The sequence below is a fragment of the Chroicocephalus ridibundus genome, chromosome 11 (assembly GCF_963924245.1).
Source record: "Chroicocephalus ridibundus chromosome 11, bChrRid1.1, whole genome shotgun sequence".
In the NCBI taxonomy this organism is placed as follows: domain Eukaryota; kingdom Metazoa; phylum Chordata; class Aves; order Charadriiformes; family Laridae; genus Chroicocephalus; species Chroicocephalus ridibundus.
In genome coordinates, this window is record NC_086294.1 from 5,903,155 (window position 1) to 5,929,634 (window position 26,480).

The following is a 26,480-nucleotide window of genomic DNA, read 5'->3' on the forward strand; positions in this document are numbered from 1 at the left end:
GCTACCTTTCTGGTCTTTGAGGTTTGAAATGTGTACTGCTTGACAGTTTGTAGGTGGGAGTAGCTAGGACAGTGCCATATACAGCATTGCGGAAAGGAGTAACAGCAGCTTTTGACTTACCATAGAGCAGGGCAAGGTGCAGATCCACATACATTTGCATCTATCCCTATTTTCTCTCCCTTATAAAAACCAAGCTGATACCAGAAGAAAACTGCAGCATTCTCTCAGGATGCTGCCAAGACCAAGTGGAACACCACTGAGGACCGCTTCGAAGATCGTGCTTCATGCCCAAAACCAAGCTTAAATTACCCCATGTGAGCCTGCTGTTAGCTGTTGTATTATTTAAGAGCCTTGCTTATTCCTACTGCAAATGAACTGTGTGCATACACACATCCACTGTATATACATAAAATACATATGGAGTGTGGGTACACACACAAAAAGAGCTTGTGTATGCATTTCTCTGCATATACACACGCATACCTAGACATAATGCACAAATTTAATACTGTGAGCATTTTCAAGGTACAGTTTCAGATAAAAGAGAGGAATATGCCCAATAGGATAGTACAGCACTTCAACGTCTGGTTGATATAAATGCACTGAAATAAATTTTTCAGAAGGGTTCCTAAACTTCAGTTCACGTATTATTTTACTACTAAAAAGATATCTGCTCTTTTCCAGTTCTGCTGCCATATTAACAATTTTGATCTCTGTATGAATGCATGAATTTAATGGCACAGAAAACTATTTTGCTGTCCTTACAAACTCTCATTGGCTAAGTACGTCTTTCATCTTCCATCGATATTAACTTATAGCTACCAAAAGAAATTGCATAGTGATCAATACAGCATTTTCCCCTTGGAACTGCTTCGAAGAAAAAAATATACACCAGAGACCGGCATTGAGTGACTGTGGACTGTGATTGTTTAGGTTTGTAAATTTGATTTAAATAATTCTCATCATCTTATTAATAAACCCCTCAGCTGTGGGGGGTGCATGAGATGACAAAGCATATTAAGGAGTTACCGTAAGTCAGCTGCTGAGGATCAGCCTACAGGAGATGTCTCTATGTTTCTGGTATTTTGTAATGAGTCTCTTGACTGCATAGCTATTTTCTAGACCTCACATAGGATTTTCCCTGCACGTATAGAAATACGTATCTTCTTTTAACATCTTTGTGAGTGGCGTTTTATGGCTTTTTTCCTAACCTAGATAACAGTCACCACGTATAGTTTGGTTTAAACACGCACTATAAAGAAAGTATATGCATTTTTAATGTCAAAAAAGTCAATACTGTTCTCATCTACGGGCTCTATGCTTATGAGAATGTATGTACAAATCTGGGAGAAATCCTGCCGCCTCGTTGAAGTTACTACTATTTAGACCTAAATATGGCATTTGACTCCCACCGACCTGAGGCAAGGGTTGCACATCTTTTCTTATTTGATCTTGAAAAAAACCCTAGTAAATGTGTAAGCACTATATACACATTCTACTATGTTTTTAGATGCACCTCAGAAAAACAGCAAAGCACCCACCTTCTAGATTTACTTAGGAATTGTAGTACAATTTCTCTAATCAATCACGCTAACTTAGTACTTCATGTGGTTCTCAGCCACCGGTTACACCAGTTTTGTAACTTGGAACTTTCTGACGACCTTTTAATGTTTCTTTGATTTTCACGTAGAGTTTTAAATTACTTTGCTACTTAATATTCTACAGTTATTTACTGCCGGTTTGAGAAATAACTAGTTTATATGACTTCTGCTCTGAATCTTGAGCTAGCTATTGAGGAAAAAACAAAAACCAAACCCCTACCTAGAAGGGCATCCACATCTCATCAGCAATAGCATGAGATTTTACCACTGTCTGGTACAGTGAGCTTTTACTTGATCTTGTAATCAGCCGGTAATACCTTCATGCGTTCCCATAAAGGGATTATTTTTGTAACTAACGTATGGTAAAGAAATACTCTTTGCAAAATATTAAGGAGAAAAAACCTCCACATCTCTACCCAGAGGCTAGGTGAAAAAATCCTAGTGGTTCGATTTCCAGGGTCACATCAGAAGGGGACCACGAGAGGGCACTGCTTTCCCTTCTACGGAAACGAAACACAGAGTGCACAGAAAACTGATGCGCAATGCTGATTTTTGACGTATTTTGAACAGACTGAACATAATTCTTTTTATTCCTGCGTTACTTATATTTTATCTAAAAAAAAAAGAAAGTGGTGGCCAAGACGAACGCGTTAATAAACTAAAATAGGCGTGCATCATTGCTACGTCTGTAACCTTAAAAATAAGCCTGCAATTTAAAATTAAAAATAAAGCCCTATTCCTACTTTCTACCCACTAATTTGAGAAATGCTATTTAGTAATCATTAATTAATTAGCTACTTTAAACACAATATATGGCATCAGACTTGCCGTACTTAAAAGTTACATATATTTTCAATGTATCATTTAGCTTCTGTTTTAAAAATTGTTTTGATCAATAAATGGCAATAAGACTACCAAGAACAGGGTAACTATTGACAAAAAGCTGCCTAGTTTTTCTAGATTTTTAATATAGTTTTGAACTTCATCTCTGACGAATTTCATTTAAAGAGGAAGTTCTGTCTTTTTAATCTATATGCTCATGAACACCAGCGTGCTTTTGGGTTATCTACAAATGATGGAAGTTACGGGGATCTCATTTCCTCGCTTGTCTCAAGAATGAACAATCAGTGAAGTTAATCAACATTTTAACCACCATGAGTAATATACGAGTCTGAACAGAAAGATATATATAACCTGAGTTCCGAAAGAAACGGCAGGACTAGGGTTCCTAGGGAGAGGCAGCTCAGGAGGAGCCGCGGGTGGCTGGGGCTGCCCTGGCAGTGAGTTCCCTGCAGCCCCGCTGAGGGCTGAGAGCGGGGCCCCAACCCGGGCAATCACACCCGGGTTCCCGAGGGCCGTGCACGGTCCTTCCTGCCGGAGGTGGGTGAGATTCCCCACCGGCCTCAAACTGCGGGCAGGAATTTAGGTGGTCCGGTACCCACCCAAAGGCAAAACCGATGAAGTCAAGAAGCCACTTAACCATTTCCAGTACCACGCTAGACTGAGATGTTAACGGCCTTATTCAGTATCAGTGAAAAGCCTACCACAAATTTCAGTAGGGTCAGTTTAGGGCCTACTCACTACCATTTGAAAAATAAATGTACTCTTAATATATCCAAAAACATTCTTACTCATAAAATGTTGTCCATCCTGTTTCATCACTCTTCGTTGCTAAGAGACCACTGTTTCCGTTATATGTCATTAATCCGAGCTCCAGGGTCTGTGTTGAGACTAGCTTGAGTCCACCATTAGTGCCAACAGCCAGCGTGACAATCTGATTATCCGGCATCAGTAAATGGCGGGGCATCCCACTGGCATCCCGACGGACCTTCAAGGAGTTGCCATTGTTGTCCATCACCTCCGTGACATCGTTATCGCTGCTATAGGTGAAATTGTACAAGTACTCCCCGGTAACAAGGCTGAGAGTGTACTGGTGAATCCCGTCAGCATTGAAGACATACAGCTCCTGTTCTCCTGGAGATGCAGCTTCATATTGGTTAAAAGAATTAAGAATGGGCCTGTTTTTACTGACAGCCCTAATGCGGATATTTCCAAGATCAGCTATGTAGATGGTACCATCTGGGGCCACAGCTAAGGAAGATGGTGAATTTAAGATGGCATCAGTGGCATACCCATCATCCCCAGAATAGCAATTACAGTTGACATCATTTTTGCAATCACAGTCTGAAGCTGCCCCTGCAAGAAGGCATATTTCTCCATTGGTAGTTACCTGGCGTAGCCGATTAATTTTTTTTTCATCTGTCTCACTGATGTAAAGAACTCCTGTGTGTGAGATGGCAATGGCACTGGCTGATTCAAGTGCAGAATGAATAGCCAGTTTGCTAAGAGAGTAGTCTATACCAGGAACCTGGCAGTGCATGGGGCGTCCAGCAATAATGCTAACTTGATGATTTTCTGTGATCCGTAAAATAACATTGTTCTCTAGGACATAAAGTGAGTTGTCCATGGGATTGACAGCGAGATCAGTAGGCCACTCCAGCCGTACCTATGAGTTGCACAAATTATTACTGTAAAACTCGTAACTGAAAAGTACACTTCTAGTGTTCAAAATTCCACGTGTAACAACAGCAAATTAGTGAGGGGTTTATCAGCGTAAATCATGAAACCAAGTCATGAACGGCAACTATTTCAAACAACGACTTTGTTTTTCGGAAATATTAAAGCTACGTGCAGTGGTAACTTTGGCTAATTGTGTTTCTGTGCAAAGAATGAATGCTACATTGTGGAAGCTCTACAATAATTACAGAAAAATAGGCAATTAAGACAGTAACTCCCATTATCTCAACCTTATTTCTCTATAGTTGCATAAATAACCTGTGTTAGCCACAGTAAAAGGATTGTTCACTCATTTCAGAAATGAATCAAATACGCTATCATCTTGTGCTGCATAATGTATTTCTTAAGTGGCCAGGCAGTCATCCAAAATAGATGCCCATCTCTTCTAAGGCAGAGAAGAAAATAAATGCAGTAAGAGTCTACCTGGGTGACATCCATGCTGGAATCACAGCTGAGAGGTCGAACGGCAGTTAGGTCATTGGAGCCCAGCAGGGTCGATATAATTCCGTTCTGATCCACTTTTCTGATCATAGTGGCATCAACAAAATACATGAGTCCATACTTATCCACTGCAATTCCTGCAGATATAAAAACCAGGCATCAGCGAAGCAGTGATCCTCCTACCTTCAAGACAGGCTTCATCTTATTACCAAATTTACAAGGCGGTGACGTGTGTTCGCTTCCCCTGTTCTTTCCTCCCTTCCAACCTGAGCACGGGTCCCGGAACCCTCCAAGTGCCTGCAGTTCTGCTGAATAAATGGCATCAAGCAGGTTTATTCTTTGGGCCTTTAAAGAAATGAAAACCACACAAACCCCCGAAACATGCCAAAGAACCAGCAGAATGCATCAGCTTATTTCTAAATTCAAACTCTCTATGATTTATTACATAAACCCAATTTAAAAAAAAAAAATCTCCTAAATTTTAATCTCAGAAATCTGAGGCGTTGCTTTCTTCATCTGAAGGATTTAATAAGGATGAAGAAATTTTAGAAACCTTTTAAAATTGCTTTAAAAATTTTGAAAAATTAAGAGGACATCGTGTTCTTTCAGGATGGTTTTTAATTCTTTGACCTGTTGCAGTAAGGAATATGGGAGGAACATCTGGTGTTTCCAGATGAAGACAAAGGGGTTTCCAGCCTAGAAGAAAAGGAAAGGGTCAATGCCTGTCACATTGGGAGTCCTTCGAGAGGAAAGGCACAGAATGAAAGGGTGCTCCCTCGGAGGAACAGAAGGACGCTGCTGCCTGGTGTGGAGGAGGGCAGGCTTTTTCTCACTTGCCTTTCCTGCTTTGATTTGGCACACTGCCTTGTCCGTTTCTTGGGCTGAAAATAAAATATTGATCTAAAAATTTTGTCTTCAAATGGTTACAGTGCTCATCCTATTGGCCAGTAACAGAAGATACAGCTTTATCTTCTAGATTTTTATGTAGAGGCTTAACGTAAAACATGCAAGCAGCTCTGTCCTGTTACTATACTCCGTATGTATTAACTGAAACAATTACAAAGAAACAGGACCTTTCATTTTTACCCGCTTTTACCATCATGTAGTTGTTTTCAACCATCGAAATAAAACCCAAAGATGTTTGAAACACCTGGCAGTACACCTGATTAATTCATCCTTACAGTTAAGATGAAAGAAAGGAAAAGATCTTAAAAAGAAATACATCCCCAGATCTCTGCATCATCTTGAAAACTTCTTGTAAAAAATTAGAAACTGGAAAGGGAAAAAATCCTTTTATTTTTCCTTCCCCTCTGAAGAAGAAGGGGATAAATAGAATAAAACCTCGGAAAAAAGCCACAGCAGGCAGTTTTTCTCCCCAAAGACTGTATCTCCAACAGTAATTTGTTTCCCAGTTTACATGCTTGCTTCTTGGAGTGAGCGGTACCCTGCTAATTTGTGTTCTGTTCTCCTTTTGCAGCATTCAGTGTTGGGGTAATAAAGTTTGCTTTAGCTAAACAAAGCACGAACACTTGCCAATCCACTGTAATTAAAGCCCAGAATAAAAATTACCGAGCAAGGAGTGTTTTAATTGCCAGATAATTATTTCCACATCCAGCCTAGCCTCACGCAGTCATTGTCTCCAGCTTCTTTTCCTACTTTACCTCGAGGGCTCATTAGGGTTGCGTCCACTGCCTTCCCTCCATCCCCACATCTGGCTTCGTCAAAGGGCAGGCATTGCTCTCCAGTCCCTGCTACCACTTCAGAGTTACCAGCTAGGTCTTTCATGCCAGTGAGGGACTTGACTTTGTATATCCGTCGACTATTGGTGTCCGATACGTACAGTGAGCCTGAAACAGGGTCCACGGCCAGATAGTATTTATGAGCGGGATTGTTGCTTTAGAGAAAAAGAAAGCATAAAACAGAAAGAGCTGAGCAGTCAAGAATCTTCACAGGCGTTCAGAGCTTAGATACTCATCAGGCACAGAGAGATCTGGAAAGAAAGTCTGACACCTTCGTACAGAGGTGGGGTCTGAAGGACCACCGTCTGAGGACCTAACTTGATTAGGGCCTGGTCAGTGTTCCAGAAGGGTTGTCATTTCAAATCTCATTCATCCTGCTACACTAAACCTTGCACAGCAGAGTCCAATAAGCCAAAGCTGCGCAGCAGACTTTCTTCTTGATCTCTTTAGCCCTTTAGATCTGCTCCAGGTCAATTTTCTTTGGCTTATCTCTGCCTGTTGCCCCCCCTCCCCGCCACCTTGTTTAACTTCCCTTGAAAGCAGAAGTCACAGGAGTAAGATCAAGGACTCATCTTCAGAGTTACTTAGATTATGCCACAAGATTTGTGAGGTCTGTATAAATAGGAGGCAGAGGCATAACAAATTTATTCCTAAAGCAAATTTGTTCTCATTCATTCTTATCAAGGATGTCATTTATGGCAGATGAAGTTGGTTATCTAACTAAAACCAGAGACCCCCCAAGTGTCTGACTTTAACTCCAAACCTTCTGTTATTGGAAAACTGGTCCTCAGTTTGCGATTAGAATGGGTGCTCATATGGAAAGCTACTTCCCTGCTGAAATATATGTTTTTTGACAGCTTGTCACATTTTGGAACTACTTTAGCAAATCATCTGCAAATTGAGAAATGTCAATCTTCGCGATATATATATATATACACACATATATATATACATATATATATACATTCACACACACAGAACTGCAGTGCAGAAATATTTTCAAAATCTTGCCTGGCTAGTTTAACTCAATTTAGTTGGATTTTAAGCATGATGTGAATTTTTCCAGCCTTTGGAGCCTATGGGTGAGCATAAATAAGGTCAATGGTGGTTTCAAAGCATAGAAGACAAATGAAGACAGGAAGAAAAAAAAATGAAGGTTACTTACCAGTAACCAGATACATTTGCCTCCAAATATCCACACTCCTAGTTTCATGCGGCAAAAGTGCCCGTCTCCAAGAGTGAGGATACACAGAGGTAAGTTATGATGGACATAAGCCATTTCTTGATCAGACTCGCTGAAACTATAGTAAGGCCACTTTCGGCAGATGGATTATTCGCAGCACAAAGACCACGGCATTCATGTGGTCGTGACCAGATTTGGAGGAATGAGGAGGCCCAAAAATATCACTTTCTACAGTTATCTTCCTCTATGCCAGTCTTTGACGCGTCATGATTTTAGGTCAGTAATAGTTTGTTCTAAAACTGTAGAAAGTAGGAAGGGATTGGTTTGATCAAAATTCAGTAGGCAGAGGTAATACCATCTGCTGAAGTCTAGGAGTGTAGAAATTAGAGATGAAAAAATACAGTAAACAAAAAATAAATACTTGGCAGGTTTATTTCATGCATGGATCTCAAAGTACTTTAAAAAGATGGGCATTATACCCATTTTACAGAGGAGGAAACTGAGGCACAGAGAGGTTAAGTGGTATAGACGAAGTTATGCAGGGAGACTAGTGACATGCTTGAGATTAGAGCACAATCCCTTTATTCCCCAAGTTCCTCTCCTTATATTCAGCAGCAGACTGCATCTCTTCACTAGACCCTTATCACATTCCTCACTTATTCTCATCCCTCCAAAACAAATCCCTCACGACCCTTATTCTCATCCCTCCAAAACAACGCTCCATCTTCTTTGCCACCTAGAAAATTATTTCTTTCCATTTACAAGACTTCTCCAGTCTCTGGAGTATTTGAGCCATACAAACACCTGCACATTTGTCACTTTTTTGAGTTTCTGCTCTCTTCTTCCACCACTTTTCCCTTAACACTGAAGAACCAACTTTATTGTGACACTAGTGCTGTGCCATACTTCACAAAGACACGCAGACTCAGCTCAAGGCTTTGCAACAGCGGCAGACGAGCCAAGACCCGAGTGCTGCAGCTGCGGGCTCGCTGCTGGCCCTTCTAAAACTTGTGGCACCCACCTCGGGAGACCCGAGGCAGGTACAACCTGGAGCTGGGCACAGACGTAGCTGCTTGCTGCCGGAGGCAGGGGCCTCGCCTGGGCTGAGTGACGGGAGCTGCTCACAACAGCGGCTGGGGAGCTGCTCTGCTGCCTGACACGAGCAGCCGCCACTCGGCGAGACTGGATGTGATTCTACCAGCACGTGCCTGCCTTCCTGAGTGAGCACACCCCCGCTTCCCTTCTGCCCACAGCCAGCCTCGGGTATGCCCACTGTTACCAGGATGGGATAAGGTATGAGTCAGGGTAAAGAGCAATGGGAGAACGTGGGCTTATTTCCCTCTCCTCTCCTGCAGCCATCAGTGTGCCCACGGAGCTCACCCTACCCTTCTCCTCCGCAGTCTCCCTCAGGGCAGTTTTACCAGGGAGTCAGTCACCAGCTTTAGTTCCAGATCAGGGAGTGACTCGCTGCAGAGCTGCTGCACAGCCCTTTGCTCTTTCCTGAGCTCAGTGAGGGAACACACAGTGGAAGACTCTCCACGTAAAATATTTGAGGGACTCTGGCAGAAAATGACTAGCGGAAGGCAACATGCACTCACCGTGTCCCCAAAGAAACTACAAGATGATTACCTCAAACAGGGATGTATTTCATAAATGAGTAGTAAATATTTCACAAACTAGCATCTGAGCAATTAAAGACCTCTGCCTCTCTTTTCTCTGCGCCATTGTAATATTTTAATTGAATGATAGGGAGCCAAGGAATGCACCTTGTTTTAAGGGACTTTCCACACCATTCGGTGTTGCTCAGAGGTTTCTGCCCATCGTGCCTCCTCCCCTCGCCCTGCCGGGTGGAGGCAGCAGTTTCCACCGCCTGCAGCCTTACTGGGGTCTGCGAGGGACCCTGCTGCCTGACAGCCAGCGCAGGCAGCATCAGCTCGTCCTCCCTAGTCTTCTCCCACGTGCATCAAATCCACAACAGTGCAACTAAAGCTTTTCTTTAAATTTAACCAAAAAGAGAAGCTGCCCAGAGCAAATCTCTAAGCACCTGAAAAATTAACTAAGCTTCCAGTTGCAAATGATGATCCTCCAGCATCACCAATAATCATTAGCAAATTGTGAAAGAGTTCATCCAGATAAGAAAATTTAGTGGAGTTACACTTGCCATACCAAAGTAAAGGGGAAATTACAGTGTTTAGTCCAGACATCTTTTGCATGTAACTTGTATTATAGTAATGGAAAGTATATTTTTAAAAGGGTGAGGCACAGAACGCTATGGAACAGTTTACAACAGCTCTTCTTGTTCTTGCCCTCGATATTCTCCAGGGTAAACATCCCTCCTGTCCCAGGTGGGGCATGGGAGAAGGTACCAGCGTTTCCTACGCTGCTGCCATCCAGGAGGCCTAGTGCTCAGGTGAGATGATGAAAAGTCTTTTCTCCCAATGTCCGGAAAGGTTATGCCTCCCTCATGCATCTTACAGTGACTGCACCTAGTGGTTGCACACAACCAGCCCCACAGGCCGACTGACTGTTAAATCTATTTGATGAAAAAAAATAGCAACTAAATTATGAAAAAGGACAGAGGGTTCAGAAAATCATTAATGACCGGAAAATGAGTTTTTGACCTATTTGCAGTCATTAGTGCTTTTGTGAACCTTTTTGGCATTTGTAAAACTGCTGTTGTAGTTTACCTCAACCATTTAGACCAATTATAGACAGCAGGGAGACGTGTTTATATAGAAGTTAGCTTGGGGTTCATTATACTTGCATTCTACTAGAAATTTCTAATTACTGTCAGAACGTATTTGGTTGCTTTTTGACTGCATTTCATAATTGCTAACGCTTATCATATTCATAACACACAATTAGCACATAAAAATGTTTCTATATATGGTACATGAAGAACATAACATTACACAAGAAGCACAACACAAAAAGCAAACACAATGAAGCAAACAAACCATATCAAATTATATGGGAAAGAGCTCGTGTCTTACCTATGTTTAAACTCTTTATTTCTTTATAGAAAGGGAACAGAAGAAAAAAGAACAAACAGTTAGCTGAAGAATAGATGGTAAAGCAAACATAGTATTTGTTTAATTTTACAAAAGGACACAGGAGAAGATATCTCTTTTCAGCACTGGCCTTAGCTGGGTTTACGGATGAAGAGCGACTGGGAGTGACAGAGCTGCAAGCTAGTTCCCTACTAGGACACCCTGCCCCCAACCCCCACCCCCCATATATTTTACAGAAAACTTTCTGGACCATTGAAGCATTGGAAGTACGTGTAGCTTCTGGGCTAGGAGTGAGATAAACTGGCAGTTTTTCGAACACAGAACTGGGAAGGTGCAAGCACTGGGCTTAGGATATTGTCCGCCGGTTGGAGGTAACCTCTTTAATCAAAATAGTTTTCCAACAGGCTATTTCTAAACAAATTTCTACTACCCTCTCCCCCCGGTCTCTAAAATAATTGCTTAAAGCAAGATTGGATGCTACTTGGTACCTATTTAAGCCCACCAGAGCCAATCTTAGGGTAAAAAAACCCCTAAGTGAGTAGGAAGATACTGTACAATGGGAGATGTATAGCATTAATTGACCCCTAGTTTACTCTCTAGACACAAAGTCAAAGGAAAAGTGTTCTCTACTTCCCAGCGGTAAATGAATACATTCTCCACACCAGTGTTTCACAGTGTTTACGTCATTTCCGATGAGGAATGTCCACTGAATGAAACAAAGGAGTGCATGACTCCTGAGCTGCAGCGCTCAACGCACAGCCCCAAACTTGCAATACCAACGTTAAGCGTGACATGCAACACTCGAGTCAGAATTCCTGTCAGCCCCGCAGATCAGGCACCTCTGTAAAGGACACTGTGAAGCAAATATGCACACTGGGATAGTCTGACTTACAAAGGTACTCGAGACTTATACTGGCTTATGCAAAACCAAAATTACATCCATTGTGAAATCTAAATAAAGTGCTGTATTTGGTCTGTAATACTTATGGACATACTATTTGCAACATTATTCAAGCTGCTTGATGCTAGCTGAGGACTCTGCTCTTATTCATACTTAAATGGCTCAAATCTTTAAACTCTTATGCATGTAGCTTGTACAGATTTTAAGATGACCACTGAATCACAATTACCACTATAGATAATGTTTGCTGGAATGGACCTTAATTCCCTTTAGAGGAACAGGGGGCAAAAGAGATCACTGCAAATCCTAAAAATCTGTGTGTCAAGTCATTTGCAGCTGACCAACAGCACTCGAAATACAATAGCTTTATTGTTCACTGCTAATGGCCTAACAGAAGCTAAAGAATCTACGCTATGGAAAGCAGATGTCATAAAAGAAAAGAGAAAGTGGACAAAGGCAGATTAAATCCATCTTTTGTTTCTTTGCTGATGTCCTTTTCCATTTTCCCTCACACGTGCTGAAAAGCCCAAGTTCTCTCTCGCATAGAGAGAAAGCAAAGTTCTCAGACTACTGCTGTTGTAAACTTGGAGACAACATTTTCAAATATCAGGTGTGCTAGGAAACTTTGTCACTGGCTGATATTAGGAAGTGAGGGGCATATAAATGCCTCATATTAAGTACCCTAATCTGAAAATGTTTCTCTTCGCCTGTAAAGATGCAGTCCTATTTTCTAGAAAGCTAAACAGAACTGAACAAATTAGAAAAAAAATAATCAGCATATTCTACATAATGCAGAGTTATAGTGTGTATTGACACAAATATTTATAGCAGGTCACACATCCATACCAGCAACCTTCTGCGGTTTACACTGATCTGCTAGCAGAAAGCACCGCGTAATCTATGACTCTTCTTTCTTTTCTTTTTTTTTTTAAATATAATAAGGCAGCCTGATGGCATATAAGGTAGGTGTCAGAGAGTGATTTCAGAGTACAATTGTCCTGAATCAGATCTCTTTTCTCTTATATAAATCAGAATTCACAACAGTGACATCAACAGAATGACATGAATGGAAGAGATGTAAAATAGAGCTAGGCCTCCTATTCTCTAACAGCCCAATCATTTTGCACTTTTTCCCACTAATTAAAAAATAAAAGTACAGTGGAAGCACAGGAATTGGTTATTGGCTGTATCATTAAAAAAAAGGCTAATGACCTAAATTCCCTCAATGTGCTTTGCAGCTATAGCCCATTTCCAAGAGCACTAATCCTATTGCCTGAGCGGGCTGCAGAAGAATCAGAAGGCCGGCCATGTAAGCTACTTTTCCTCGTTTTTCTGCAAATACTCAACAGTGCCGTAACTATAAGGTCCAGTTACATGAGTTACAGTTTGAAGCAATAGCTCTTGCCTCTCCTAGAAGAATGAAAAAAGGAGATGGAACAGAAATGGGTGAAGTGGTACACTCTACACTCAAGCCTTCCCTATTAAGTGACCAAATCTAAATGTTGGGGGGGAGGGGACCGGATGTGGGGACAGAGAGACAATCTTCAAAAGAGTTCTGATGATGCAGAATGACTCTGTATGTCAACTTTAACAGCACTTGCCAACCTACAGAAACAGACTTACGAGTATGGGAAAGAAGTGAGAAAGTGGCTCTCAAAACCATCGATGGGAAAACCTTCTTTCAAACCTCATAAGACTGTTACACGTTTGCTTGTCACCGTGGCTCAGTACCTAAGGGCAGTCAATTCTGTAGTTTTCAATCAAAACTAAATGATGTATAGTACCGAGGGGAGATCGTATCAAATGATCACCAACAGGACAGAAGAAGGTGGTTTGTGCTTTTTGTACAAGTTGGTTTGTACTCTTTAGTCCTTGTCTATAGTCATTGCTCTGATAAGCTACAGGCTTTGAACTACGCATTTCTGTGCCCCATTTCTCCACTGGAATTTAAATAGGTTGAAAGTGACAATGTTTTACAAAATTATAAAAAGTAATGGTAAAGGCTGATTTGAGCACAGGCTACAGAAATGAAGCTCTAAGATTAACACCTTACCTTAGCTCCAATATACTAGTAACATTCCTGGACGGGAAGATACGCCGAATATAATTAAAATCTCCAACAAAGAGACTTCCATCAATACCCACTGCCAGTGCTACAGGGGCCAAAAGCTTATTTCCTTCTGCCAGACCATTGCAGCTAGGGCAGGATATGCTTCTTCGGCGCCCATTCCCCATAATGCTGGTTATCACAGCCGGCTGCTGAGTTAGAAACTGATTTTCTCCGTTGCCTTTGTGCAATATACCTAATAATGAAGAGGAGAAGAAGCGGTTATTACAGTCATTCATTGCAGGGGAGTTCAGGTAGTTCTCTTTCAACTGCTGCTGTGAAGGACTGTACACTGCAATGACTCCGGCACTTGGTTCTTTGACGGTGCAAAAAGAGCGAAAGAGCTTTGCAGTGGTAAAAATGAAGGTGTAATGAAGATTCTCTGCTAAAAACCACACACATACACAACCACGGGCCCAAACCTAAACCCAGAGTTCTTTGGTATTCATTATGAAAGAAAACACTGCCATACATCCCCCTTGCCCGGCACAATGCTTTAGACTGTCCTATTGACTGGGAAGCGAGAAGGCAAACAGTGCAGAGGACGTGATCCTTGTTTGTGTCCCTGAATCCCCTCACTCCAGTTTCCTGTGTTAAGATTTGTTTGGAATTTTGTGTCGCCCTTATTGTTCTCTTTACACGTTGCAGTCTTTCATGCTTTTTTTCATGGAAAATGAAGAATGAGAACTGGAGATGCCAGAGAAGAGGATAGCACAGAAAATTAAACTCCTAGAAGGGCTGCTACGGATCAGTGATGAAAGGCAAGAGGGAAGCTAGTGGTAAGGATCTTTATTAGGTTTCAAGAAATGCCTTTAAGACAGGATTTCCTTTCAAAATTTCCTTTCAAAGAGCGGACCCCTGCTCCAAGAAGGGAGCGGATTCTCTGACAGAGTGACCATTTTCAACATACCAAAAATTGTAGATGTCTGGCCAGAAACTTTTAGCCTCCTGTTCTTTTGGAAATGCAGTTGTATGATCCTAATGTAAAGTAACTGGCTCCCCACCGGTGACGCCAGCGAGTACCATGCACTACCCAAATGGCTATCTCAACAGTGTTTGATCTGCGGCACAGCACTTGCAGTGTGTTCAAATAGCCTGAGCTTGCCTATTCTGAGCACTACTATAGGTTTCTTGAGCAACAATATAGTTTGCAATTTGTTAATGCAGGGATCAGCAGGGAGGCCGTAGAAAACACTTTACAGGGATCAAATGAACTAAGATAACCTTGAGAACCTCTCATAAAACATGAAGAGCAGGGAACACTCAGCTTAGGATATGTAAAGACAAAGAGAAGTGAGGAAAAAAACAAATGGGTGACAAAAGAAAAAAGACAAATGAGACTCCGTATCTCATCACAGATTCACACTCCTTTTAAGCTCCCTCTCATATTAGAGGGAAAAAGGTCAAACAAGAGGAACAGGTGTGGTTAGGATCAGAAAAACAGGGAAGGAACACCAAAAAACATTATGGGGGAATAAATGAGCAACAGAACAGAGGATAAAGATTTGGACTTTAAGAAAGTCATGGTGTGCGGAACAGTAAAACATCCATTGAAATTCTACAAAAATTTTCTGAGAACTGGAACATGTCCCATACCTTACTGAGAAAGATGAAACAAAGATTGTGGAGAAACTGCATTTTTAAAGGGTAAATATAATGCAAATAAAAAGCGTTCACAGACAAAACTCCATATAACACAGAAAATACACGGAATTAACTAACTCACCACTCTTGACATTAAGGACGTGATGTTTATTCAAAGACCATCCTCCTAAATTTGAAGGATCTAGTTCAAATCCTTGCAGCAGTGCTGTCCTCTTCTCCCATAAAATGAGACTGGGGCAAGTCTCATATTCAAAACCCACAGAAACTGAAATGAAATGAACAAAATCTAATACACTTGCTGAACAAACACTGAATTAAATGTCCAGAGCACAGTCAAATCATTCGGCATTCCAGTTCCCCAGCCCCCTCAAGATGACGGAGTGATTATATTCCTCTCTTTTATTCTACAATATTAAATTCAGATCTTTCACTAGACACAAATGTGAAACTTCATTCACATGTACTCTGCAGGGATCTGAGCGCTTCTCTTTGAATAGCTGGCGTTGGGAAGCGACCGGCTTGGTGAGAGGAGAGTGAGAAATATAATTTTTAAAATATAATAAAATTATTCTATCAGATAACCGGACAAGACCAAACTCTTAATTTGCCAGATGTTCACCGCGTTTATTTAGTTGGTTTATTTTACATACCGTATACCAAGGGGCACTGAAAAGTTTGTGTGCTTTTAAGCACACAAACACTGTAAGCATTACTCAGGAAAGAAAAACTTTATGCGATAACGTAAGAAAGAAAAGCTATAGCAAAGAAGATTTTAGAAAACACAGAAAAGAAATAAGATTTTCAAAGTAAGTTTTTCTTTCCCCACTGGCACAGCTCTGATGCTCATTTTTAGCATTGTATCAAAACTGTCCTGAGGTTCAAATGAAAATGAAAACTTAAAAATATTATGATCATTTCTTTTCCCACCCACTAGAACCAAGTGAACTAAAACCAGCTGTACAACTACAAGACTGAGCAGCATTAGAAAAACACCACTTTAATTTCAAACGTATTGTACCACAAGGGGCTACAATAACAGCATGCATGAAAATCCAAAGGCACTGAAGGATGCCAGCCAGTCCAGCACGAGGTTCATTAGTTAACTGAAAGAAAATAAAAACATAGTGATGGACTAGGTTTCACCTAAGTTCCTGTGGCCAGTTTTTCCCATTGTCTGGTCTAAACCTTCTAAGTCAGCTACTGATCAGGAAACACAGGCATGTTGATGGGGTTTAGACCCTCTGAATGTGATCTTTAATGTGTAAAAGAAACATAATAAAAAGATAAATTGTGTCAGGAAGACAAGAACTGTTTGGTCTAAATTTGCTTTTCCATAAGAAATCTTTGCAGGTTTCTCACTAAGAATTACAGGTGTTATTGGGAAAGTTTTGGAGCTTGTATATGCTGACTTACCTACAGCATCTGACAACCCATAAACCTTCTGACCATATGCATCTGTTTTGTCCCAGATAAATGTATATGCCAAGTTGGGAGATGCCTGAAACGATTTCTGAAACAGATGCCCTTCTACCGCTACCATCAAATGAACTTTGATTAGATTCAGTGGCACAAGTGACTGAGTCATGGCAATCTTAAGTAAGGATTTGTATCCAGCAGTACGGGAACTCAGGTAGCTCAGCTTTATGCTAGAGCCAGGGATCTCGATTTCTTCATGAAGAACCTGAACAGGGAAAAGATCAAACATTTTACATTAGTGCTTTGTTATTTTTTTTTTAGAATAACATAGCCTTGCATACTCTTATGAACTTATGACTTTCTGCTACTGGGAATGGTTATCCTCAAATCAGTGCAGTCATGCAATCCAGCTGACATTTCTGAACAAATAATTATTTGGCATCAGCGTACACTCCTTTTTAAGAGCCCACTGCTGTCAAAAGCGCAAGTAAGTACATGTAGTTTTACTGCAAGTTATATACAAGGGGAATATAAGAAATAGTCACAGAAACTTCTGCTAACTTCCGCTAACTTCCCGTTACTTCCACTCACAGTTAGTATGAAGTAAAGACTAACTGAATGAAGCAGTGAAACACTAGTACCAGTGGAGTTTTTCTTTGTCCTAAATAACATACAAGAAAACAGCCTGTGGTTAGCAGCACACACCAAGCCTGTGCAAAACTCTCTTGAAACAGCTAAGCTGTCAACTGAAATGGAGACACATGCTTGATATATTGCATGATAATGAGAAGGTGCAAGGCAGTCAAAGATAAAAGTGTCTGGGCGACACAAACCTAGGATATCTCCTGCAGACCTCATCAGGAAACCTGGTATCTGTCAGAATGAATGCAAGTCTACGGAGGGATCTGCCACAGCAATTCCAGGGGACAAATGGTGACTCTGTGGTAAACGCTCAGGTCAGTGCTAGCATCTGACCATCGATTTCTGTATCCTTTTCACCCACGCTGCTCTTACCTGGGTTTCTGGTACAATGGGATTCCGGCCAGGAGCATCACTGAAGAAAGTTGAAAGTGGTGATGAAATGATGACTGGATCGGGACGGACAAAACCACTTAGATCACAGCTGGGAATGGAGTTCTCCTCTGTCTTCATCACAAGCGTGTCCATGGCATAGAAGTTATTCCACGGCAACCATACTGTCCTTTCCTGACTCATAAATGGGGCCCGTTCAAAGTGCAAGGTTAGGGATGCTCCGCCATTTGCAACCAAGTCAAACCTAGAAAAATGCGGGCTTTAGAAGTGACAAGACTGAATAATCCCAGTAATAGCATTCCCGGCTAATGAGATAGGTATGTAGGTATACCTATAGCAACAGGTATATTTTTAAGTGTCGTGCTTCAAATGATCAGTGATGGAATGTGAACCTCTGGCAATTAGACAACAGAAATCCAGTCAAGACAAGCAATGATTTGAAGTCACCCAGACAAACCTTGTTCCTATATATTACAAAATTGGCATTAAATAATTTAAAAATACACAACAAACAAACCAAAACATTTATTGTTACAAGTCACCTTTTTATATAAAATCAGCACAGAAGCCAAGGTCATACTGAGCTGGACACTCAATTATCCCTTTCCTAAAAGATGCTGTCCATCAAGCACAGAATGGGTCGTACGGCAGTAAGAGAACAATAATGAAAAGTTCTGCTGTTTGTGTTCTACAAATAAGATAAGAATTCCTGTCCCCAGGAAAACTGATCTATCATTTTGCAGAGAGGTTAGGTGTGTACTCCCAGCCCCTACATAACCACAGCAGTACTGTGGCGCTGCGCAGGCATTTTGAAATCTGGCCTAAATGAGTAAAACACTTCCAGGCTGTTCTGACAAGAGAAGTAGATTCAGTTGTTTCACGGCAAAGGGACAAATTACTCAACGATTTCAATAATCTGTTCAGATCTAAATATAGTTCATCTCGCCATTTACTGTATTAAACCACCGAAATCAACAACATTATATTTTTATGATAACAAAATAATATCCTAGGAAATGTGGAAATGAAATACTCCCTATAGTTCAGTTGACTCATATTAATTTTTTCAATTCAATTGTTTGCATGCAAGATCAAGATAAAAGGGCAAATGTTTACAATGCATGTGTCACAGATATACTGTTCTAGTTACCACAGCCAGTAAACTAGATAAACCACGTCACATTGATTTTTGTTTATCTGAATTTATGTGCATATCAAATACAAGGGGGAAAAAAGCACTTTTTTGCACAGCAGGAAATTGTCTAAATATATTCAATTAGAATCTTTTGATTACATTCTACCCTGTAGAAACTCAAAAGATAGTGGATCTTCAAAAGGAAAGAAAGGCAGAAGGGAACTTTTAACAAAATATACTAGTCTATAAAGACACCATTTTTTTCTAGCAGCGTTAGCCTGCCTTGCATTTTAAAATAAAATATTTCTGGTCTCAGCTGGATATTACTGTAGTCCACAAATGTTTTCATAGTTACAGGGCAATTTATTTGAAAGGAGTCTGCCTACTAACACTTTATTATCCGAAGTCAGCCTTTTCATATTTACTTGCAGTTAGCGTTCAAAATGCCACGTGAAAAATTACTTTTGTGTTTACTTAATAGCTCTTTGCCCTGGGAGGAATGCAATGCGTGATACCACATGGTTCCACTAGATCACACCATCTGTTAATCAGCAAAGATACTACATACAAAATAGGTACTCAATGAAGCAAGCAAACTCACGTGCCATCCTGCCGAGTGATGGTATAGCCGTACTTTGGATACTTGACAAATGACACATTGACCCCAACTAGAGGCGTTCCATCTGTAGTCACCACTTGGCCTCTTATAAGAGACACGAGACTGAAAAAGAAAGAAAATGAAAGGTACTAAAGTTAGTTACAAAAGCAAAGTTACGTTGTTTATAAACTGGGCAGCGGAACACTTGTGCCTCATTTACTCTAAATTCAATTTCCTCCAACGATTTTTCCAATACTGGAGATACCACAATATTGCCCAGCCCCCTCTTATATACTTAAATCAAGAAACTGCTTATCTGTGCAGTGAAGTCTGTGTATACGGAATGGGAGTTAGTGCCTTCCGTGTCTAATGAGGCTTCGTCTCATTGTTTAATGAGGCTTTGCGGAGCAGAAAGCTACCTCACATTCAGCCAAGCCAGAACTATGACCCTGACGTCCCACTGACACAATGATTGAGCACTTCCCAAAAGTCGCCCTGGGTACAACAGCGCGTCTGTGGATGCCTAATACACTTGAAAAATATGGTGTAATGCCATACCTCTTTACTATATAACCAATTTCCCAAATTAAGGTTCACATTCCATCATCTTAGGGAGTGACCCATGTTTGTACACCGCATTTGGTCCTGATTTGTAACCCTTGCTTTTCACTTTGTCAACAGGAGAAAGGACTTGGTTCTAAGGCCGGCTTTACGCACAGGCAAAATAAAGAGTCTTCATAGCCAACTTTGCTTAACCTCTAGGAGATGAAGATGGGTTACTCCTGGAAGAGGCACAGTCGGCCCTTTTAATTTAAGAGTGCTTTGCTGCTGCTAAGTGCACAGCGGGCAGGAGTCACTGCTGCCTGCCTGGCTGCCTCCTCGGCTGCCTCCTCAGCCTCCTGAGCGCTGGAAGCAGCCACCCCACTGCTCCCTCTCGCCACGGCCCGTCTGGTCCTGCCCCTCGCCTCTCCCCGCCGGAGAGGAGTCTCCATCCCCTGTCCCTTCCCCTTCCACCTTCCCCCTGCCCTGAGAGAAGCAGATTGGTGAGTGGGGGCAGCTGCACGGTACAAGGGAGATGGAAACGGAGAAGCTCCTTGCAGATACTTTCCATTTCTACATTGGAAATGTGAAAAAAGGAGAAGGTGATCCTGGAAAAGAGGGAGAAAGATAAATCCCGCTGCAAGCCATAACACCTCAGGGATCACAAAATTGCATTTTGTTGTAGTCCGAGGTGAAAAGATTTCTATCTCAGCGCTACATGCTTCCAGCATGATCCACCAACTCTCACCTGTAGCTATAGAGAGTGGCAGAAAAGAAGCCCCGTTTCCGCACCGAGTTTGTGCTGGTGGGACTGCAGCTGCCCCCGAACCTTGGCAGGCTTCGGGCACACCAACAGGCACGGCACCGCGACACTGCAGTGTCCTACAGTCCTGGCATCCCAACACCGCAGTGCCTACAGTCCCGTGGTGCCTACAGTCCCGGCATCCTGACACTGCGGTGCCTACAGTCCCGTGGTGCCTACAGTCCCGGCATCCTGACACTGCGGTGCCTACAGTCCCGTGGTGCCTACAGTCCCGGCATCCCGACACCGCGGTGCCTACAGCCCCAGCTGTAGGACAGGGGATTAAAGTGAGCTGTGTTTTGCCCAACGCTGACAAAACGCAGTTGAATTCTGGGACAGCTGTAACACTTGCGTTATCCCCTAGGGCTTGCCTTTCTAAAGTGATGTACGCATCAGAGAACATCGATTTTCATTGGTAATATCAGAGGTTGTTTTCAGGTCTTTTCTATTAACTCTCTGAAATGTTCAAGGTGCTGTGATGTAAATTTCTAACTGTATTATAATGGCTATTTAACAACTACTTCCTCATATTTTTATTCCAAACAAGGTATTTTCTTCAATAGTACATAAAAACCAAACTAATTAATGAAAATGAGCTATTTCTGTTACTTTTCTTTTAGAACTTTCAACTATTTCTTGACCCTCCAGGTCCACTACTGGAAAAAAGTCATAACCACTATTTTGTCCCATTTTTTCATCTTTTTCAATGGAATAAGATGTTGAGCTAAGAAAAGAAAGAAGCCATGATCTTTCATGGTAGCTACTTCTTGAGACTATGGCAGGTTCAGTACACACGAAACTTGGAGTCTAACCCTGCGACACTTTTAAAAAGTCAAAAACTTTATTTTTAAAGCTTTCAATTTGACACTAGACATTAGATTTGCCTAAAATTGGTACCAAAATTAACAGCTGGGCTGCAGAATTCTCAACAGCACCTTCACAACTTAGAGGCTAAGGCCAATTTTAAAATGTCATTAATACGCCACTTGCAAAGATACGTTGAAATACGCAACACACGTCAGCTGAATAAAACAGAACTAAGACTCCTGCCACGAGGAACCTTAGAAAACATATTTTTTAAATAAAAATCTAAAATTTGAAATGAGAGTGTGTCAAAGGAGCCTCAGGACTGAAGTGCCCAGCTCCCACTTAGTCTAGAGCTCTTAGACTGTTTTGAAGACTCCAACCCATATCCATCCGTAAACAACTTGGTTATTTCTAATATAATTTCTAAAATTCCTTGGATGGTGCAAGAATGTCTGCGTTATCACTATACTTGTCTAGAAAGTTGGAATGACAATCACCTGCTTTTTTAAGATACATCAAGATCTAGGAATAAAGTGTTGGATCATGTTAATAACACAACTAAACATTATCAGATGGTAGTGAAATACAGATAGAGGGAATACACTAATTTTCATTCCGGGGGACTTAATGAGGCAACAGCTCCAGCACTGGTTAGCATACAATATATAACAGGAAACTGTTTGCTTGTTTTCACTCCAGGAAACTTTGCTGACTGTACCATACACAGAGCAGCACGTACCAACCACCCCCGGGACTCTATGCTTTTTATGCTGTAGCCTGTATTCCTTTTCGGACCAATTATTCAGCCTCATGAATTAGTAAGCTTCTCTCGTCTTGTTTTCCTTTTCATGCAACATTGCAGAAAACGGCAAGATTTCCCCCGTTTTCTTTTTACAGAACTGATGAGAAAAAAAAAAAATCACAACAAATTTAGATGAAAACAGAGCAATTCTCTTCCATTTTTCCAAACAACTCCATGTGTGTATATGCATAGAGTATTTTATAGACTAGACTAAAGTGTGTATTTTATAGAACAGGGCTTTTCGGATAGGATATAGCAATTATCGTGCTATTTGAACATCATAGGAATGAATGCAATGGGGACCTGCCTGGTGTATCCAGAAACATTATGATCCTCATCTTACAGACAAATCTCTAGGGACTTGCTCTACATCACCCAGTAAGCCTATAGTGAACTCCTGCCTGAAAACAGTTTCTTGTAATGAAGTCCAATCTTTTGGGCATTATCTCAAATCAAGTTCTTTCTTCAGTTTTAACTTTGGCAATATGAAAATAATTAACATATTCATCAATTTCTTAGCATCGTTCCATGAAGACATATTTGAGTAATATTGATAAATAGAACCGCTCTTCTCGGAAGTGTCCAATGGCATCAAATATCAATGAATGATGTGCTGGCTTTTAGATTAATCGTAAATATATAATTAATAATCACAGGGAGAACAGACATAGAAAAAGAAAATGAAAACCTAGACAGATGTATTGGTGATGCAAGTAAAACAGCAAATAAAACAGTTTTAGATAAGGAATAAACAATAAAAACCCATAAGTTAATGTATTTTAAAAATAATTTGAAATGTTATTTCATTATTGAAACTTGGGTTAGCGGCAGTAAATAAAATGCAATCTTTTTCTAACTGGAAACTAGTTTGTTTTTTCCCTGGTTCTAGATCGCAGTCTTCATAGAAGATAAACCTCAGAAGCTCCTGCTCAGTGGGAGGAACCTCTTCTAGGTTATGTTAAAATGCTATTAAACCTCAGTATTATAAAATAAAGGTCACATCATACATTACAGCAGAGTGCTGTGTGGGAACGATGCCTGAGACGGAGACACGTGAAGCACCTGAAAGCAGCATCTCATGTTAAAACATGAATAAAGTCTCTGAGAGAAATCTTCCCATACAATGCAACTGCACAGACACAGCGTCATATTTATAGCCGCTACCTGCTGTTGAAGGGATTCTCTCCTGGGATGATATGAGTGCTGTCCTTCCCCACTAAGAGCTTGATTCGATCATAGAATGACTTCACAGCTGGGGAACCAGAATGGCTCTGTTGAATGATGTCAAGAGGATCACGAGAACCCCGGCACAGCAGGCTATTTTGACAAGTAGACTGGAGGCAGCAGTCTGGGTCTAGGCAGTCAACCAAGCCATCTGAAAGGTAAGAATCATCGAGACTCAGCCGGCTGCACAGTGCTATCAAGCAATAATATCCAACGGACGTCTTAAGGCCCTGGGGAAAAAATGTTAATGCTTATTCTTCGTAACAGCTCTACGCCATAAAACTGGCAAGTGAACCAATAATGCAACGAGGATGAGACTTTCTCAAGTACACCGCTTAAACACCATTACTGCCACAATTAATTTACGCCTGTTTTAGATGAGAATCAATCCCAAAGAAATCTGTTAAGGGCTGAAATCAGGAAGAAGGAATAGTGGAAGGAGTACAGAATTTTTGGCTTAGGTTTTCTGTTTGTTTTGCAGTTGTTTTTTTTTCCCCAAAATCTTTTCAACTGTTTGTTTTACAAAGTCTTTACATTTCCTTGCTGAGCTGTAAGAGTTTCATTTGTCCTGGGGATACGAGAGAAGGAGATGGGGGTGACAGAGTAAGTTGTCATTACCTAAGTAAAATAAAAACTACATTGTACCCATTTTGGCAATTAATAGGGAAATGCTGCTGGAACTCCCAGCTCCCATAAATATCTGAATCCAAACTTGTTGTCATGCTTGGATAAGGATGGGTCACTCACAAAGCTGGTGGGTTCAGTTGTCATATTACATATTAGGTTGTCCATCAAGAATGTTTCATAAGTTGTTTTTTTTTTTTAAATAGAATTTAAATACCAGAAATTAAAAAGGAATCCTCAATGGTGAGACTGATCTGTATACTTAGATAAATCACAACTGAATACTTTTAGCACATAGAGTAACAACTTCTAGCATCATCCTTTCCTTTGCTCTCATCATGTAAGTGACATACGTTCTCTCAATGGAGTTTTACTGTAATTTAGAAATTAATAACCATTTACTTCAAAATATTATAACCTCTAACAAGTTAGAAACATTTTTTCATCTACTCTGGGCAGAATCAGGCGTTCAGTCTGCAATCTACTTAGGTCTGTAAACTTTCAGAGACTCCCGAAGGCATATTAATCAGATTTTTGAATACAAATATGGCCTGGGCACATACGGAGCATCACACACAAGACAGAACGTTCCAGTAGGTCGGCTGACAAAAGCACCTCAGAGCAAGATCACGACTCATGTATTTTCAAGTTTTTCACATGCACAACAGACCGGCAGTACCCTACACCGTTACCCCACAGTAACTGGAAAGACGACAACAAAAACAAGAGAAAACCCAACCCAAACCGAAACCTAAGCCTATAGAAAGCTTTCCTATTTTACGATTAGCCTTGTATTTCCAACGGATTGCGTGTGCCTGAAACGACTGTTTCTGTTTTGAGAACAAAATTGCCAAGGTATGCTGACAATGTTTCATTCAGCCCTCTAAGGAAATTTAAGTCAGACGAACTACCTCGTTGGCAGAGCTATACATTGCGTTAAGGGCTGTCGCCCATTCACATTAAGAGCTCCATTGATCTTGAAATCCTTTCCAATGCGGCAGCAGGAATTTTGTTTTTTACTGGAGTCCATTTTCCACCCAGTTTATGTCATCATTGTATGGACAATTTTAGCTTCAGATTATAACTCAAGGCAGTTTTCCTATTAAGCGCCGAGAACTTCTTCTCAGCATTCTGCGTTCTTTCTTGGTTTGTGACACCTCTACAGCTATGAACATAAAGCCGCCCACTGCTTAGTCCGCTCAGTCCTTTTACTCCGATGACCACCAGTCAGGAGAATCCTATCAACACATTAGAAATAACAGAAGCAAAACACAGGATAGAAATTACTCCCCTTTGACAAATTTACATTTACCTGTTCAAGCTGCACCGTATTTGTGCTATACCCGTTATTAGGGGTGAGGGTATGTCACGTCTGTAACGACCTCATCATGCAGCAGATTATGGGATGCTGTGACCAAACCCTCCTGATGACACCATGAACTTTCAATTGGCATATCAATCCGTCAGCATCCTGTCAGTCATGCGAATCACAGCTTTATGCTCGCAAGCCCCCATGGATATAGTCTGACATCGCAATCTTCAGTAAATTACCCTGTCACTGCCAATCTCACCGTTATCTCACAAACAATCAAGCAGGCAATCAAACTGCTCTGAATTGCCAGTTCAGGACCTGGGAGGCCAGAAACATCTCCAACTCAATACCAGGGAGAAACCCGTGTACGATTCCTTTCATGTAGGAAGGTTTTTGTGCGGTTATGTGAATTCAGACTTGCATACTTTCAGAGATGCTTACAAGAGTATTTAGAAAAGACAGGCATACACCTTAACATAAATATACACGATTTACTTGTTTGGAAGACTATTACTTATAATATATGGCTATATTTCCCCACACTAATTTATTCCCAGATGGCAGGATTCAGGAATTAAGATATTTTTACCATATGCAAACTAGTTGATCCAGCTTGTTGCAACACCAGAACTGAGGTACGGATCTGTTCAGCACACGCAGCCAGAACCTGAGCACTGCTGTTTGCTGTCACAGGCTTATACACCGCAATACCGTTTGCACTCGTAGCTGCATCGCTGCTATTATTTACCTTCTTGCTATAGTTGCATTGCTGCTATTAATTTACCTAGTTGCTCTGAAATCTCCGACTCTATGTACGAAGGAGTATTGATTACTGTCAGAATATATTTGTTTCTAGTACGCGTTTGCCTAATTTGCTATCCGGATGGACTATCACAGAATGGCTGAGGCTGGCAAGGCCCTCTGGAGGTCATCTGGTCCAACCCCCCTGCTCGAGCAAGGCTACCAAAAGCCCAGGACCATGCCCAGACAGCTTTTGAATATCTCCAAGGGTGGAGACTCCAC

General features: G+C 41.1%; 1 protein-coding gene across 20 annotated transcripts in view; it reads right to left on the reverse strand.

The window, feature by feature from the left end:
* Positions 1-26,480, reverse strand: part of TENM2 (teneurin transmembrane protein 2) — a 668,147-nt gene that overhangs the window by 18,668 nt on the left and 622,999 nt on the right. For 16 of the 20 annotated variants that reach the window (XM_063349520.1, XM_063349519.1, XM_063349517.1 and 13 more), the window contains 10 exons: positions 23,462-23,672; positions 19,350-19,469; positions 17,596-17,857; positions 16,579-16,846; positions 15,287-15,430; positions 13,507-13,756; positions 10,535-10,555; positions 6,281-6,513; positions 4,602-4,756; positions 3,233-4,107 (listed from right to left, as the gene is read on the reverse strand). In XM_063349520.1, coding sequence (XP_063205590.1) covers positions 3,233-4,107; positions 4,602-4,756; positions 6,281-6,513; positions 10,535-10,555; positions 13,507-13,756; positions 15,287-15,430; positions 16,579-16,846; positions 17,596-17,857; positions 19,350-19,469; positions 23,462-23,672 — 2,539 coding nt within the window. The remainder of the gene's footprint in view (positions 1-3,232; positions 4,108-4,601; positions 4,757-6,280; positions 6,514-10,534; positions 10,556-13,506; positions 13,757-15,286; positions 15,431-16,578; positions 16,847-17,595; positions 17,858-19,349; positions 19,470-23,461; positions 23,673-26,480) is intronic. The other 4 variants (XM_063349518.1, XM_063349512.1, XM_063349510.1 and 1 more) reach the window with 1 other exon arrangement.